Source organism: Eschscholzia californica, unplaced genomic scaffold (genome assembly GCF_041429995.1).
Source record: "Eschscholzia californica isolate CP2 unplaced genomic scaffold, dmEscCali1.0.p SCAF_1, whole genome shotgun sequence".
NCBI lineage: Eukaryota > Viridiplantae > Streptophyta > Magnoliopsida > Ranunculales > Papaveraceae > Eschscholzia > Eschscholzia californica.
In genome coordinates this window covers 83,307,743-83,324,864 of record NW_028238198.1, presented here as the reverse complement: position 1 = coordinate 83,324,864, position 17,122 = coordinate 83,307,743, and the positions used below count along the sequence as shown (strand labels likewise).

At 36.4% G+C, this 17,122-nt stretch overlaps 3 protein-coding genes and 1 long non-coding RNA gene across 4 annotated transcripts; 2 read left to right on the top strand and 2 right to left on the bottom strand.

Annotated features, from left to right (window-relative positions):
- The first annotated feature begins 434 nt into the window (after positions 1–434).
- On the top strand, positions 435–5,617 carry LOC147570097 (ABC transporter C family member 2-like). The gene is made up of 3 exons (XM_086656671.1): positions 435–494; positions 1,596–1,975; positions 3,526–5,617. The coding sequence occupies exons 2-3, from the start codon at positions 1,707–1,709 to the stop codon at positions 3,530–3,532; spliced, it is 276 nt and encodes a 91-aa protein (XP_086512797.1). The 5' UTR covers positions 435–494; positions 1,596–1,706; the 3' UTR covers positions 3,533–5,617.
- A 2,862-nt stretch (positions 5,618–8,479) lies between these two features.
- On the top strand, positions 8,480–10,005 carry LOC147570096 (F-box/kelch-repeat protein At3g06240-like). The gene has a single exon (XM_086672602.1). It carries the CDS (start codon positions 8,624–8,626, stop codon positions 9,899–9,901), a length of 1,278 nt encoding a protein of 425 aa, XP_086528728.1. The 5' UTR covers positions 8,480–8,623; the 3' UTR covers positions 9,902–10,005.
- Positions 10,006–10,668: 663 nt separating this feature from the next.
- Positions 10,669–13,712, bottom strand: LOC147570095 (uncharacterized). The gene is made up of 4 exons (XR_015231391.1): positions 13,568–13,712; positions 12,650–12,714; positions 11,524–12,260; positions 10,669–11,423 (listed from the first exon to the last, which is right to left on the bottom strand). It is a non-coding gene; the product is annotated as an uncharacterized LOC147570095 (long non-coding RNA).
- A 467-nt stretch (positions 13,713–14,179) lies between these two features.
- Positions 14,180–16,560, bottom strand: LOC147570094 (putative GPI-anchored protein At5g19250). The gene is made up of 2 exons (XM_086656683.1): positions 16,226–16,560; positions 14,180–14,823 (listed from the first exon to the last, which is right to left on the bottom strand). Exons 1-2 carry the CDS (start codon positions 16,308–16,310, stop codon positions 14,315–14,317), a joined length of 594 nt encoding a protein of 197 aa, XP_086512809.1. The 5' UTR covers positions 16,311–16,560; the 3' UTR covers positions 14,180–14,314.
- Between the last annotated feature and the right edge of the window lie 562 nt (positions 16,561–17,122).

The following is a 17,122-nucleotide window of genomic DNA, read 5'->3' as shown; positions in this document are numbered from 1 at the left end:
GTATATGTATATTGGAGCTAGACCAGTAGGAGGAACCAGAATAGGTTTATATGTTGTTATGTTTACTGTATGTGACAATGTTAATTAGACTGTTCCAAGATTGTATACCTGAATCATCGATATCCTAGTAGAACAAGCAGTGAGCATTGGGTTAATCAGGTACCAGCCGAGTTCTAGCAGGATCTTCCTGCTAAAACCCATATTGTCCTGACCCCAGATAGAGGAGAACTGGAGTCTGGACCAAGGTTACGTTCAATTGCTAATAAGCCTGTTACTGAGGAAAATGTAATGATGACCGACTTAAAGTGAAAGAGTATTTTGCAGGGATTTGGGCACTATCTGCTCAATCAAGAGAAGTTGACTGAACCATTTGAAGAGGTGATTGGGAAGTTGATGGAGGATAACAAGCCAGCGTTTATCCAGCTTCTAGAGAGCAAGGCCCTCTCTGTAATGCCGATGGCTTTGGCAGGAGGTCTCTTCCAAGCCATGTAGAGGTTAACTTCCAAGCTACTCTGAGTTCTCCCTCCGTTTCAGGTTCTCTTACTAAAATTTCATTTCTTGGTATACCTAAAGTTTTATTTACGTATGAATAGAACATTAAGAAGCCTTAAGAGTGATTAAGAATGTTGGTGAAGAACAAAGGAATACTAGTTTTTAGTCTTACGAAAACAACACATATATCTTAGAAATTTCGAACAGTTTACACTGGGCAACAATGAAAAACTATAATCTTGTTTTGTGATCTATGAAATGAAATCGGAACGTACTGATATCTTGTCTGTATGAATCTTTATATATATCACAAACTGTTAAATATCAAAGATGCTGCTTTTGTTTTAGGGCTTATATCTCTCTAAATAACGGTTAGTACTGTAGATAGTGTTCCTGAATGACTTCATAGTTCATACCTAGAATCAAAAGCTAAATTAGTTTCTCCGACTCAAACCAACCAAACACAAACCACACAAGTACAAACCAAAAGAATGAAACTTACATAAGTTAGTATAGAATCAATTCAACAGAACTCTTTCCTCGCCTTCTTCCGAACCGAAATAAATCCTCTTTGATGGTCTCTAAAGATCCTAATCTCAGAACAATGTCTTAAATCCTCGAGACTAATATACTGTTGCTTTACCATCCTTGAAAAATCATTCAAATTATCTTTTATCCATATATAAGGTTGATATGTTTCATCATAATAATAGAATAAACTTTTCATTCCTCCACCACTACCACCATTACTACTTGAAGGCATATAAAATTTATAAATGCTCTTAGATTTCAGTCTCTTCGACGATCCTGGTTTTAGAGTATAACCCTTCTTCAAGACAGAACCCACCCTTACCTGCAATTCGACCGACCTGTTGGTCATATTCCAAACTCTTGTTCCCATCCCTGAAGTCTGAGTATGATCAAGGCATCCATCCCAACAAGATCCCAAATTTTGACATTTTGTAATACGAAGTTTTGTCGTGTATGAGATTTTTTACTACCACTAATTTCATCCGTAGTAGCTAGAAACAATAAAGTTATCTCTATTACCAAAACAATCTACCTCCTAGAGTCCAAATAGATACTTATCATCTCTTCTTCAGGTTTTTGATAAATGTATCAGAAATGAACTACAAGGAAGAACCAGAGTGCTTGTCACAGACCAGCTGCATTTTCTTCCCCAAGTGGATAAAATTCTCCCGGTTCATGAAGGTATGGTGAAAGAGGAGGGAACATTTGAGGAGTTTATGGATAATGGGCAACTGTTTCAAAAACTAATGAAAAATGCTGGAATGATGGAGGTACATGTGGAAGAAGAGAAGGACAAGCCTGAGCAGAAGATCCTAGAACCCACTGGGAATGGCGAAGTAAATGGGTTGCCAGAAGATGCTAATCATACAACTAAAGCAGCAAAAGGCAAGACCATACTTATCAAGCAGGAGGAACGGGAAACGGGTGTGGTTAATTGGAATGTTCTGATAAGGTAATACAATCACCAACAAAATTTTATGCTTGTAATATTAAATTCTGAGAAAGGAGCTCACTAGGCCAAAAGTATAGATAGATTGTATTATAACCTCCCAACATATTAATTTGTTCAGAGAAAGGAGAATCATGACATTCGATTCCGGTGTCAGTAACCTTCTGGAAAATTGCAGCTCACTAGGCCAAAAGTATAGATAGATTATATTATAACCTTAGAAGTTAGAACCGGGTGCCTTAAGGTTTTGGTAAATTTTGTTGAGTAAACTAGTTAAAGGAACTGGTAACCATCGAAATGCAGTTTGTAAATTCAGTAAGTTTTCCTTAAAATAGTGTGGGGAAGAGTAAAATATGGTCCAAATTTGCACTTGTTCTTATTTTTAATTCAAATCTACTTGGCTTCAGCAGCTCATCTCAGGTAACGGCTTGCTATTTATGTATATAGATGTATTCGTTACAGATGAAAATGATATTGGGAGAGTTGTAATGAAGGAATTGACAGGCGAAGACAGAAAAAAAGAATCTTGGATTTTCTTGGATCACAATTACATATTATTTTAGTGAAAGTATATTCCATTCTTACCTTTTATTACAATGTGAAAAAGACTATGTATGATCTATCGGGATAGTTGTCATGTGGTACGATATCTTTTTCAACAATACCATGACGCTTCTTGATACTGATAACTCCTACAGGTATAAGAACACATTGGGAGGCTTATGGTGGGATAAGCCCCTCGGTTATCAGTTTCGTTTGGAGCCTCTGTGGTTGTGCTTTGTTTTGCTGCTCCTCCCTATGACGGTGGGGGGGGGGGGGGGGGGGGGGGGGGCGGGGGGGGGGGGGGCGGGGGGGAGAAGGGTATCGGGTGTTTGCTCCTTTGTATTTGGGGAGGTTTCCGTCTCTTGGTTACCTCCCCAGGTCCTTTTACTGTTTTCCGTCACTATTCTTTTGTACTTTCCGCTTTTATCTAATATTAATTCAAACGTTTCAAAAAAAAAATACTGATAACTCCTACAGATATAAGAACACTTTGGGAGGCTTATGGGTAGTTATGATACTCTTTATCTGCTATATCTCAACTGAAGTTCTCCGAATTACAAGTAGCATGTGGTTAAGTGTTTGGACTGATCAAAACACTCCAAAGACGCATGGCCCTGGATATTACAATCTGGTTTATGCGTTGCTATCTTTTGGCATGGTAACTTAATGGCTGCTTTAGTAAATAACAAAGTTTTATCAATGCTTTTCATCAAACCGCTAATTTGGGTTTTAAATAACTTTTTTCCAGTCGTAATATTCTGGTTATAATTTTCTTTACATAAGAGGAAGTGGCCGAGGGTCGCTTTGTTTTGATAAGAGACATATTTGTGGCAAAAAAAGACGGTTGATGTTTGGCAGAAAAATATTGAAAGAAGAACCAATAGCTTTGTACAATCTTATGACTTAAAAAGTGTTTTTCTCTCTCAAGATTAACTTTTTCGTGATTGAGTTTGTGCATCTGCCTGCTATTACGAAAAACTTACTCTACAAAATGCGTTTGCTGAATTCAGGTACTAATAACCTTGGCGAACTCCTATTGGTTGATCATTTCAAGTCTCCGTGTGCCAAAAGTTTACATGAGGGGATGCTTGGTTCTATATTAAGAGCTCCAATGTTTTTTTCCACACCAATCCAATCGGACGGATAATCAATAGATTTGCGAAGGATCTTGGTTACATAGATCGCAATGTTGCTATATATGTTAATATGTTCCTGAACCAAGTTTCGCAACTCCTTTCAACTTTTGTTCTGATAGGCATTGTCAGCACTACATCACTGTGGGCTATAATGCCGCTTCTGATTTTATTTTATGCAGCTTATATCTATATTTCCAGGTACGCATATCTTCTACTCAAATTGATTATGATTGAATCTTGTCTTCACAGGTCTGACATCATTTAATTTCTTATTAGTAGTTACTTTTCAACACTAGGGATTTAACAATGAGTATGGCTAATTTCCCATTCAGTCCCCAGCTTGTTGCCAAATCGCCTGTTTGGGCCCCAACATTTGACTAACTCCAATTCTGGACCCCTTTTTAACTGTTCTTTAAGAAAGGTATAACTTTGATTTTTCATTCCAAACTACCCTTCATCTTCTTTCTAATTTTCTCTTCCTTTCTCTTTCCCTCTTCTTTTTTGTTTCTCTTTCTCTTCCTATCTTCGCTTTCCTCTTCTCTCTACCGAGTGAAGACCTCCATCAGTGAAGGTCCTCAAATCAGAAATACATATACACACAGAAACTCAGGCAAAGAGAAAGTCCACTTTATCAGAGGGGTCCATGGAGGTCCTCTAAAAAGATAGGCATACACACACACACAGAAACTTAGGCACAGAGGAAGTCCACTTGATCGGAGATTGGGCCCCTTCACTACATTACGGTTACGTTACCACAATATGTTCTCAAGCAGTTGACAGTGAAGAATAATAGTTTAATATTTAACTCTTATCGTCCATTTATTGTAAGAAAACATTGTTATATCTGTTTTGCAGAACACAACTCGTGAAGTAAAACGTTTAGATTCCATAACCAGATCTCCTATTTATGCGCAATTTGCAGAAGCATTAAATGGTTTATCGACTATTATTTGGTTCATGAGGTTGGAGAATTGTATGGGATTCTTGTTGGTATTGATTGAGTTTAAATTACTATGTTTGTCTAGTATTCGGTTTTCGATATATTCACCATTAGGGAAATGCCATAAAAGATTACCTTAAGTTTCTAATTTGAGATGAAGAACATTGTCAATATCTCAAATGTAGAAGCTCAAAGGGTTTTGTGCAGTAATAATACTTACGAGTTGAACTTCTTAACCTATTTCCTCAGGTTCTGGAATTTGAATCCCCAGAGGTAACTTCTCTCAGATGAATGTATCGCTTTTTCTAAGATGGTTCAAAGTACAGGAGCTGCAAATGCTGAGTATTTCCTCAGGTTCTGGAATTTGAATCCCCAGAGGTAACTTCTCTCAGATGAATGTATCGCTTTTTCTAAGATGGTTCGAAGTACAGGAGCTGCAAATGCTGAGTACTTGCGAAGCTTAGTCGTCGGTGGGGAGGAAAATTTGAGAAGAGAAGAATGCAAAAGACTTGATGGGCATAGAAGATGGCTGCCCTCTTCTCGCTCGACTGCTGCTGCTCAATTTGCACTTGGTGTTGGCCTCAGTTATTCTCACAATGATATGCAACAATTGAAGATCGAAGATGATACAAACATCCTCAAGAAGACAAAGGATGCTGTCATCACTCTTCAAGGTGTTTTGGAAGGGAAGCATGATAAAGAAATTGAAGAGAAGGTAGATCGGTACCAGGTTCCTAGGGATAGATGGTGGTCAGCTCTCTACAAAACAGTGGAAGGTATGTATATGTCTATATGATGTCTAAAACCTAGTTATTTATTTGAATATACATGCACATGTCTGTCCGTCTGTCTGTCTGCCTGTCTCTCTATCTATCTATAGTAACATGGATGATACAAGGTTTTGTATTACATCAGAAACTGATACAAGGTGAAAATAAGTTCGTGCTAGCCTAGGATACAGATGTAGACATATGTAGTATGCTAAGATTTTTTGTTCTTCTCCTAGTTATGAGGTCTTCAAATTTACTTGCGTCTTCTTTTTTAATATTCTGGACCAAACATTGTTTCACTACAGGACATTAACCTAGAGCCTTATTTATGGTCCAAACATGTTTCTTTGTGTTTCTTACATCACTAGATAACCTATTCAAAGCTTCTAAAATTGTGAATCACAACATTTGAACCTTAAAGCCTTTTCGTCCTTCAACTTTCCTTCTTGTGGCAGAACAGGTTTGATTGACCCTACCAGTAATAGTGCTACTGTAGCATTAATTCCCAAGGTTCAAAATCCAAGTATGGCCACAAATTACAGGCCTGTTTCACTTTGTAGCACGTTTTATAAATTTATTATGAAGATTTTGGCCAATAGAATTAGACCCTATCTTGAACAATGTATTAGCTGGACCCAGGGCCCGATTATGGGCAATATTATCATTACTCAAGTAGTGATTCATTCCATGCATAATTCTGTCGCTAGTAAAGGTGGTTTTCATTGAAGTTGGACATGGCTAAGGCGTCTGATAGGGTTAATTAGGACTTCCTACGTAAAGTCCTCATAGCCACTGGCGTTTCAGGCCTCATCCTTGACCTTATAAGGGCAAGTCCATTGTTGGGGTTCGGGCTCCCAATTTTGGGAGCCCATGAATTTTGGGAGTCCTGGGGTTTTCTCAACTCCGACGTCGGATTCCCAAATCCAAATTATGTGTTTCATGTATGTGTGCGAACTTTTGATTTAAACTATGATTTATTAACTTCAAATATGGAATTTAAATTCAATTTTTTTTTTGGTTTAAACTATGAATTATTAATTTCAAATATAAAATTTAAATTCGATATTTTTTTTGAGTTAAACCAGAATTTATTCATAAATAGGAAATCAATCCAAAACATTCCATGGTTTGAGAATTTTAAACCAAGTAGAGAAATGGAGATCGAGCGAGTCTATCACACTAAAATTTGTAAAATCGATCAGAGACTTTTCTTTCTTGCACTTGCTATCGGTTGAGTCGTGGACTATTGATCAACAGTAAAAGGAATTGTCGATCTTCATCAATGGACGAATCGATGATGAAGATGGTTATACCACACTCGTAGTAGGGAAGGTTATAGATATTAAATTAGGGCAAGAAACGAAAACCAACACCACTCGTATTAGGGAAGGAAAAGAGATTCCGGCGAAGGGACAAACATAACGGTTTTTTCTCGAAATATAAAGGAATTGAATCTTTTAAATATGATACTATTTTAGAGAGAGATAAAGAGTTTTAGAAAGAATTGAAAAAAGTTTTTAGAGAAATAATTGATTTTTTTTAAACAATTAATTTTTTTTAAGAAAAGAAAAGAAAAGAAAAGAAAAGGTTAAATGGGGTGGGGGATCCACCCCAAATAACATGTTGGGAGTCGTTGGGAACTCCCAACGGTTATAAATGGGGTGGGAGCCATCTTTGATGATGCACAAAATGTTCAATAGTTGACTAACGTCGATAAGTCAAGAACAACCCAGGAGTCCACGGGTCAACCCGGCTTAAGGCAACAGGACTGTTGGACTCGCAACACTCCGCCACCCGCGCCCATAACTGGGAGGTTGGCCAGGATCAGCTAAGGAGCTCCAACCCTGCTTCACCTAAAACGCAAGCAGGTCATCCCTGAGATTCTTCAAAGGAATAAGAGGGGTCCACGTAAGAAAGATCGATGCCTTACACCCTAAACTGTGAAGGCAGCAGTGCGACGCACGCTTACAAGCATAATCCAGATAACTTCCTATAGATCTCAGTCGGTTAAAGATCTTAAGTGTTTAAACAAGCTTGGACTTCAAGAGTCTCAAAGGAGGAAACATCTCCTCGAAGATTTATCACCTCGGTAGGATATCCACGAAGTACCTTGAACATAGGAACTTCTTTTTGTCCTAGACACGAGATAAACCATAAGGGAAGCCCTGACTATGAACAGTATGAATCTTCCCTAATGGTGGATCACAACCGTCTCATCTACACCGTCTAATCACATTCGGTCCAGTACATCCTATAAAAGGGCAACACATCGACTTCTTCGAGTGTCTCGTTGAGTGACATTAGTGCATTCTCAAAATGTTCAATCAATATTCAATCTTTGACATCAACAATCTTGTCTGATTCGTGTAACAATGACCATAGGTAGTATGGTCTATTAATTGGGGGTAAACCAAAATTTGATTGATGACTTGGGTGGGGATAGTCATAACCGGGTGAAAACAATGATTACAAACTAGCTTAAAAATATGCCTTAAAAGATAGTTGGATGAAAAGAAGTTTGATTGCTATTAACGTGATCTTGGGTGTCGTTCCACCAAATAATCCATTGCGCGAAAGATAAAATATTCGACGAATGTATATGAAAATAAAATCAGATGTATCTAACAAAGCTACAGTGAAATAATGCATGGTCAATAATTTCAACATCACCACAATAAGAACATGTCATTATATTTCCGATGTATTTACCAGTGATATGACGCACAAACAGACTATTGGTACATTATTTTTCAGAGAAATAGAGAAATACGAGGGAGTGTTTTAATTTTTCAATGAAGTTTCAATAGATGGCAGTAGGGATAAGAGTAGTATTCGCATTTAATAAGGGACCATTTGATCGAGTCACTCTGGACCATTTTCCAAAAGGGGAATGGTGGTAATGAGAACTATGTATAGCGGCCTGGTCAAAAGTGGTGGTAATTAAGTTAGCATCCTAGTTGTTGTTAAGGATGCTAAATAGGTAAACGTTGGGTGTCATATAGCTGGTATTATAATACGGGCCAAATACCCAGGCCCGGACATTAGGTAAGAAAATAGTTATAACCGACAATGAACCCTTAATTTCCAACCGTAAGCTACTTTCTTATTTTTTGTTGTTGAAATCCTAAACTAGTTGGGATAAGGAAACTTCTATTAATGCTAAAAAGAGTTAGATTTATATATATAGCCAAACCTCTCCCTATCTCTCTCTGTGTGTTGTGTGTTGAAGTAGTAGTAGTAGTTCCTAAAATAATACTGTATTATGACCATGATGATGAAGAAGATGAGAAGACAAAGAGGAGGAGGAGGAGTCTGTTCAATGCCGCTGCCAAAGAAGATGAAGAGACAAGGAGGAATACGTTGTTCAATGTCGTTGAAGAAGAGCCCGATTCTCCCTGAAGAAATCATCAGCCATGTTATACTACCAAAGTTACCAGTGAAATCTGTCATACGATTCAGGTCAGTATCCAAATCGTGGTCGTCTCTTTTCTCTGATCCTTATTTCATCAAACTTCACCATAATCATGTTGTTCAACAAGAAAAATTCAGTCTCATTCTCTATGACAATAAGAGAATATACTCTATCGATTCTGATTCATTGGCATCTCAAAAACCTCTTCACATTAACGACTATCCATTCATCTATCTTAAATCCTGTAGTAGTCTTACATTTGTGGGTTCTTGTAATGGTTTGATTTGCTTCACTCATGAGCCTGATGATGATACACTTGCAATTTACCTTTGGAACCCATCTACTGATGAATGTAAATTGGTACCACCGCCACCATGTGCACCCGTACTAGATGCTCTCGAATCTTTTGAAATTGTCAAAACTGGCGGTTTCGGTTATGATTTCAAGCTCGATACTTACAAGATTTTCGTAGCTAAAAGCGTGTCGGTTCACCCTGCAGATACTTTTCTTACTACTGTCCGATCCTACACTTTGAGCTCGGATTCGTGGAAAGTCAATAACGACAAGATTCCTTACAAAATCTTTAGCGACCCGGCTGGTAAGTTTGTTAATGGAGCTCTTCATTGGATGGGAATTCGGCGGCTTATTACTGAAGGACCCAATGAAACAGAATATGATCATGTAATACTTTCTTTTGATGTGGGTGATGATGAGAAATTCAAGGAATTGTCCATACCAAAACGTTTGAATGACAAGGACATAGCAATATTCTCAACCTTGGGTGTTTTGAGTGAGAATCTTTGCATATTAGATGATAGTTGGCAGTCTCTTACTGATTTATGGATAATGAAGGAGTATGGGGTGAGTGAGTCTTGGACTAAGCTATTCACCATTCCTAAATACAATATTAATACTAATTATGTTTATTTATCGAGGATGATAAACTCTTTCAAGAATGGCGACATACTATTGGAAGGTGATGGAAACATAGTTTTATATGACAAGCAGAAAACAACTACAATTCCTAAGCTATGTTTTAAAGTTCAAGGTGAATTAACGTCGTGTGTCAGAACTTTAGTTTCACTAAATTCTAAAATTTATTTGAGGCAAGAATTAGGAAATATATAATTCCATCAAGAAGAATCTTACTTGTGTCCGGATTATTTATTATTTGAACTTTATTTCTTTGTAAACCATTACTTGTTTGAATATATGAAGCCTCTTTAAATTCATAATGTCTCTTTATAGTATAAGGTGTGAGATTTGTCAAAGGTCTTTCTTTTCCCTTTTGTTTGTATAAGTAAGCTTTGAAGAAATTTCCTACATTATCAGGTTTATCCCGAGTCCGAAATGTGAATTCAGTAGCAGACTGGGCTCATGAGTAATACCCAAGTCATAGTTCTGATATTGCTCACTATCACCAAGACTACCTTTTTCTCCTTAAAACTGTCCTCTCGAAAAATATTTTTTCGATAACTGAAATTTTATAAAAACCTTTTTGCTTCATAAAAATTTTTTTTCCAGAATTGTTTATTTCCCAGAAAAAACGGTGCTAAAAGGAAATCGGTTTTTGGGGAAAAACTATTTGGATTACCGAAAAAAATGTTTTTTGAAAAAAAGAAGTTTGGGGGAAAAAATCTTTTCGAGGAAAAAACAGCTTTCGGGAAAAACTATTTTTGAAAAAAAAATTTATTTACGAAAAAAAGTTAGAAAACGATTCTCGAAAACAAATTATGAAGAAAACGGTGAGTTCTCGAATAAAACGATATTTGAAAAAACGAGTTTCGAGAACGAAATTTATTCAATATTTTTTCTAATGAAGTGTTTAAAAATACTCAAGTAACCAATCATGAATCCGCGGATTCATGATTCTGTCATCCAAACACACCATAAAGTACCGTGGAAATACATTCTATAATCTTGGATTTTCTGCCTATGTTGTATCTTTCTCTTTAACATCGACAATTTCATAAATTATAATCTATAGTGAGTAAAAGAATCAACATAAGAGAAGAATGAACAGAAGAAAAGAGAACCCTCAGGATAAATTGATATACTGCAGCAGGGAATTGGAAATGGAGTTTCTATAGATTTAAGAACCGGTGTCAGAACCAACTTCAGAACCGAATTTGCTTTGGGCAGGTGTACTTCTATGTGAAGTTCTCTTTGTTGCTACAAGAGGGTTGTGTTCTTCTTCGTCAATGGCAGTTGGTCTCCCAAATATATCATCCTTGAAGACGTGGTGAACGTAAGCGTCTTGAAGGTATGTTCTCAAATTCAAGTTTGGCTCAGTTGCTCGTTCCAACGTAAGCGTCTTGAAGGTGTTGTAGTTTTTCTTTGTGTTGAGAAGTTAGTGTTGTAGTTGAAACAATTTAATCAAGGTTATGAAACAAACATATAACTATGGATTAAAAAACTAACCAGTTGGGACAATCAATGGGTCAATTGGGCTTCTTAATGCGGATTTCAATACTCGACCATCATGAGTTGATCCTTCCCATCCAGCTAAAACATACATAATTCTCATATTGAAAGCACATGCTACAAGAACATTTTGTCGTATGTCACTTTTACAGTTACGAAACCTTGGTTGATCTTTGGTTGGCACAGTTGCATGTATATATGTACCATCAATTGCCCCCACAGCATCCTACAAGTAAATTAAGCAGCATATTATACCTTAAAATATTGATGTCAAGCTTTACACAAAACAAAACTATAAACTAGTACTAGTTATCCTCCGTGATTACCTTAAAGTAATGATGCCAGGCTTGGGGACGTGTACTTTCATTAGGAGATGATCTACTATCAGGGGGTTTCAACAAGTCTTTATGCATCTTTAATACTGCTTTCAAGACAACATTAAAGTAGCGACTTATTGTCTCTCCTGAACGAATAAAATTGAAGTTCGCATTTCGATTCTTGATGTCATGGCCGATAATAAAGAGAATGATCGCAACTTGTTCTTCAACTGTTACGTTCCTTCCGCCACACAAGCCCTTCAGTTTTTTGCTTATTACACAATATGCGGAATGAAGTCCTATTCATCCGAAGATTTTCATGACATACTCGATCACTTTCATTGTATAACCGATTCAAAAATTGTTCTCGATGTTTGTTCAAACTTGTTGGATCCCTCATAATTGGTGGACGCTTGCATTCCATTACCATGCCAATCGGACAAGCAGCCATACATACTATGTAAAGAATTTCTTCTTCATCGTCATCCACAACATTAACTCCACCATCCATTGTAGTAGTTTCTTCATCCATGTTCACTCCTAACAGTTGCACTCTTCTTACTATTGACAAATATAATGTTCTGCCCCAATTTTTCTCCTAACTCAAGTATCTTGTCCTTAATGACACGTATCTTTGCAAGTTCATCTGGACAATTAACCTTATATTGTTTGACTACATCTAGTGAGAGTTCTTCTTTCTTAACAAACTGTTGATTTCCTCCTTTAACCACCCTTGATACGAAATTCTTCATAGTCTCATCAAAAGTAGCAGAAAACAAAAGCACATGTTGGTAGGCGAAAACAATTAGCAAATATCGTAAACTTAGTAAAATAATAGTTACAACCTAGAATATGCAACAAATTTGTCTAGCATGCATAAGCTCCAATAAAAAGTAACATTGTCAGGCAGAAGTTTAGTACATTAAGATTACAAAATTATGGACTTATTGACTCAGATACTGGACCATATATATTTTCTAGAATCCAATGACAATAGTTTAATGGAATGAAAAGTCTATACGTATATTAAAGAGTTCGAAACTACATCCGTCCGATGATACGAAGCTTGATAAGATTGAAAGACAAATGTAATTCACTATGAGCTTATGAAATGCTAAATTTAGTATCGATATACCTGGCAATGTGCACTGCTTTCTCAATATCCTTAATGATCCTCAAAGAGTCATCTTTAAAGCCATCCTGAAAATTAAAACATTCAAAATGAGAGAACAATGACAGAGAGTTAGAACAATGACAGAGAGTTAGAAAATTAAAACATTCAAAAAGTAAATGAGCTTGTAGATTCACACTGAGCATCAAGGGTGCAAATATGACCATCATGCATAATGAAGTACTAACAGACTGGTGTCTAAGATGTACTAAAAAATATATATGTGGAAGCAGTTACTCCAAAACTGGAATTTCCTATAATCGAAGATAACATTGATATACACGATGCAAAGGATTTTATTGTTTATATGTAAATATTATTTGACGATAGCAAATATATGTCCATTGAACAACTATATTAAATTCAAACGCTAATTTCCATTATAGATGTATCATATAATGGAAATGAGAGAGATTAAGAATAGTCCAAGGAATTCCAACAGAGCAATTGAAGAGAGATAAAACCATAAGCCATAGCTTAACATATTATTCCAAGTCAGGCATTTAATCAAACAATTTTGGGCATATCTTCGATGTCTAGAGCTTACAAACCCATACACTATTATATTCCAAGAAGATAAATTTGAAACTGAAATTTCCTGAAAACCCCTAATAGCAGACTAACAAATTCGATAAACACAAGAACCGAAGATCCATAATAGATTCGATAAACCCTAATAACTGAAATTTTTTTCTACATCTTCACAGCTGAAACAAAACTTCGAAAACAAAGATCCATAAACAATTATGCGCTTAGATAAATTGAATCCAGAAACACAAATACCCAAATCCATATATAGAAGAAAATTACATCCAAACTATATATTATCCATCAACTATGCTTCATTAGGGTTTGACTATCCAAATCGAAACAGAAAAATACCTTATTTTTGTAGGATTATGAAGGTGTTAGGCAAGGATTGTGTGTGGTGAATCAATAGAGAGAAAGAGTTTTCGGATGAGAAAGAACTGAACAAGACAGAAAGAAACAGAAAAGGTGAAAGATGGAAAATTATAGATTTACCCTTATGGGAAGAGAGAGAGAGCGTCCGGCTAAGAGTGGGTAAGAAACGGTTTTCCCATCTCAAAGGTGGGAAAAAATTTAAGCCAATTTTCATACTTATTTTTCTTATAAGAAACCCATTTTCTTACTCAGTGTACCAATCAAACGGTGGAAAACTGATTTTCTTACGAAAATCAATTTTCTTACTCACTGTTTCCACGTATCAAACAGACCCTTAAGAACAGTTGAGATACAACAAGGATAACCTAGACAAATTTGGGAGAGAATTTTCGAAATCAATGACCAAAATTTACTTAATTTAGAACACAAATAAAAAAAAATTGACAAATAAACCCCAACCATTGATTCGGGATTCCCTTCCAAATCTGCCTTCTCCGCCGCCATTCATATAAATAAACAAACTCCCCGTCGAACGTATGTTTCTATGCTAAGACGACCTAAAAAGCAAAACAAACCTAAAAACAACAAATGTAACATCTAGAAAATGAAACATCATTATAAGTAACAAGTTTTTCAGATCTGTTACAACAACTCGAAACTCCCAAAACGAGGTATGCATCTACACAACTCAAGAGTCAAAGAATCTCTCATAAAAACATGCATTTTTCAACTCAACAAAACAAGAAAGAAACCAAAAAACAGGGATAGAAACTGAAACATGATTCCAACTTTAGGACCCAAAGCAGATGACTCAGCGGGAGCGAAAGTTCCACCGGGACTATCTGTGGTAAGAACAACAACCATCCAGTTATCTTCAGAACCAACTCCGGCACCTGTATACTTAGTATCGTTTAGATTTCCAGAGTACTGGGTTTGTGTGAAGTTTGTGAGTACAAGAGTTGGGTCTAGGTTATCAACACAAACAGGCATTATAGCACTGTCTTTAGTATCGGTTATGTTTAAATGGCAGTGAGCTAAAAGATCTGGGTAGTTAGGGAATTGAACTTCGGTTCCTGGAACGGTGAAAGAACCGGTTGTGTTAGTACAAGGTTGGGTCTTTAGTTGTTCTGCTATTTGATCTGCTAGACAGCCTGCATTGTCATTCTCTTTTAATTCCGTAAGATTTAAAGATGCACGATACTTGTTTATACCTTTGAGAACATTTTCTTTCTCATCTGCAATGAAATAATAGCAATAAAACTCGGCGTTAGAAGTAAAACCAGAGATGAGGAAGACTGAAGCATGACAAAATGAAGAGAATGTTCACTCAATTATGTAGTCCTGTCACGGCGTACAACCACAGGTCTATCTACCTGAGCGGCCCGAGGTCTCATTATTATACCTGGTGAATAACCTAAAAGGTCGGGCCTCGTTATACAGCCCAGGGTCTACTTACCTGATTGGCCCAAGGACCCAGTCCAGCCAATAGGTCTAGCCAGGTATGTCCACCTGACCAGCCCAAGGGCCCAATCCACCTAAAAGGCCTAGCGCCCTAGCCAGTATGTCAGGCGAGGTGCTATCTTAAAACCTTTTGAGCTTAAATAACACATCCAGGAGAATAACACATTTTGTTTTAATGTTTTCAGATATCAGCTTGAATAAAATCGCCGAAAAGGCTGAAATGAAGATCAAGTATTCATAATTAAGGCTTCATTGTGATACCAAGCTTGTTAACGGAAAATGTTAAACTACTAAAACAATGTAATCATCGTGTTCAAATTGCTTCCTAGTTTTGGAAATTAAGAGATAATAAATAACACTGATAGTACTGCTACCATCCATGTTTTGAAACTTGTTTCCACTCTAGGAGGAACCAAAATTAATCCTAAGTTTTTTATGGTCTTCCTCCTAAGAATTCGACTCAGGCCAAGACTTGAAGCACCGATTCGACGTCGGATTTTAAACATAAATTCTATCAGGATCACACTCAAATACGACCAAGTCTCAAAAAGACACCTGTTTCTAGCAAGTCCATTGACTTCTGAAAAAGCAACTAAAAATCTGTTGATGTGTATATCGAATGCATAATCTACTACTACAGCGGTAATCTCTATAAAACCTAAACAAATCTGGACCTACAAAATCGTTTTTTCTATGCATATCAACGAGTTTAAAACTCGAAAATGAAGCACGAAAAATCAAAAGGACCAACTACGTACTTTGATCTTCTTCTTCTTCCTCCTCTTCACTGTGCTTTACATTGTTTGTTTGCAGTGAAATTCAAGTCTAGGGCTCTTAGATCTAGATCTAGGGTTTGTTTAGTATCTTTGTTTGAACAACTGGACAGATCAACCATAAAGTAATTTCTGAATGTTTTCATCCATAATTCAAGCTTTACTTTTTTTTCCAAATATAATGAACCCATGTCTTCTTTAAAGCTTTCTACCTCAAATAAATTAGTAATCTTCAGTAGTAATAGATACAGATCCACAAAACTCAACCATAAACAAGAATGAGAAAAACCCCACTTTACTAAAGTTGGTAAAGAAAAGAACCCAAGTTAACAAACAACATATTTATTATACACAAAAATCTTGAAAACTAGAAGAAACCCAGAGAGAGAGAGAGAGAGAGTACCGTCAGATTTGACAGAGTGAGAAAGCAAGAGAACAGCAGAGAGAAGAACGAGGAAGAAGACATGGGAAGGAGGAAATGAAGCCATTGTTGTTTGTTTGAACTTTGAGTTGAATCCCAAATAGATTTCACAAAAGAAGAGGGAGTTTTGCTTCTCAGGAGTCCCCTAGAGTTTTAGTACTGCTCCTTTGGAGTAATTTCTATTGCAATCCCTCACGCATTGAAAAATTCCAAAATACACACTTAAAGTTGGCAATGTGTCAACATACGACTATTATGGATGACCGACATCTTTATTGCACAAGTAATTGTTCTTCTTGGTGGCTAGCTAACTTCACAAATAATATATCTCTCTAGCACTAAAAATCTTTTAAGACTTTGTTGCTATTGGTCGATTTTGAGTGCAATGCAAACTAGAGATACCCTCAAAATTATATGTTATGATTCAGATGTTTATTAACTGATAAAAAGACGTATTTTTAAGATCTTATTTCTTGTACAATGAGAATTCCCTAACATCCCTTGTCACTCGAGAAAAAAAAATATTATATTATAATTTATAAAGAGGAATACAAAAGTGTCAAACTAGGAAACTAAAGTATTCTTTGCTTTCATTTTAGTTTACCAATTATTCGATTTTATTTGAAGTACAAGTATAAAGATATCTTTGTATTGAATCGTCGTTGCTACTAAAACAAAGGATGGACCCAGCCACTAAATTTCGAGAGACCCCTTTTTTTCGACGCAGTTACTTGAAACAAATCTTTGTATTTCTTAATGCTATACTATCAAGTTCATCATATCAAAAATCATATTGATCAAAAATTATAATTTCATCGTAATAAACTTTGAAAATTTTTTTATCTCGTATAAAAGTGAGTCAGCAAGTCAATATTTGAC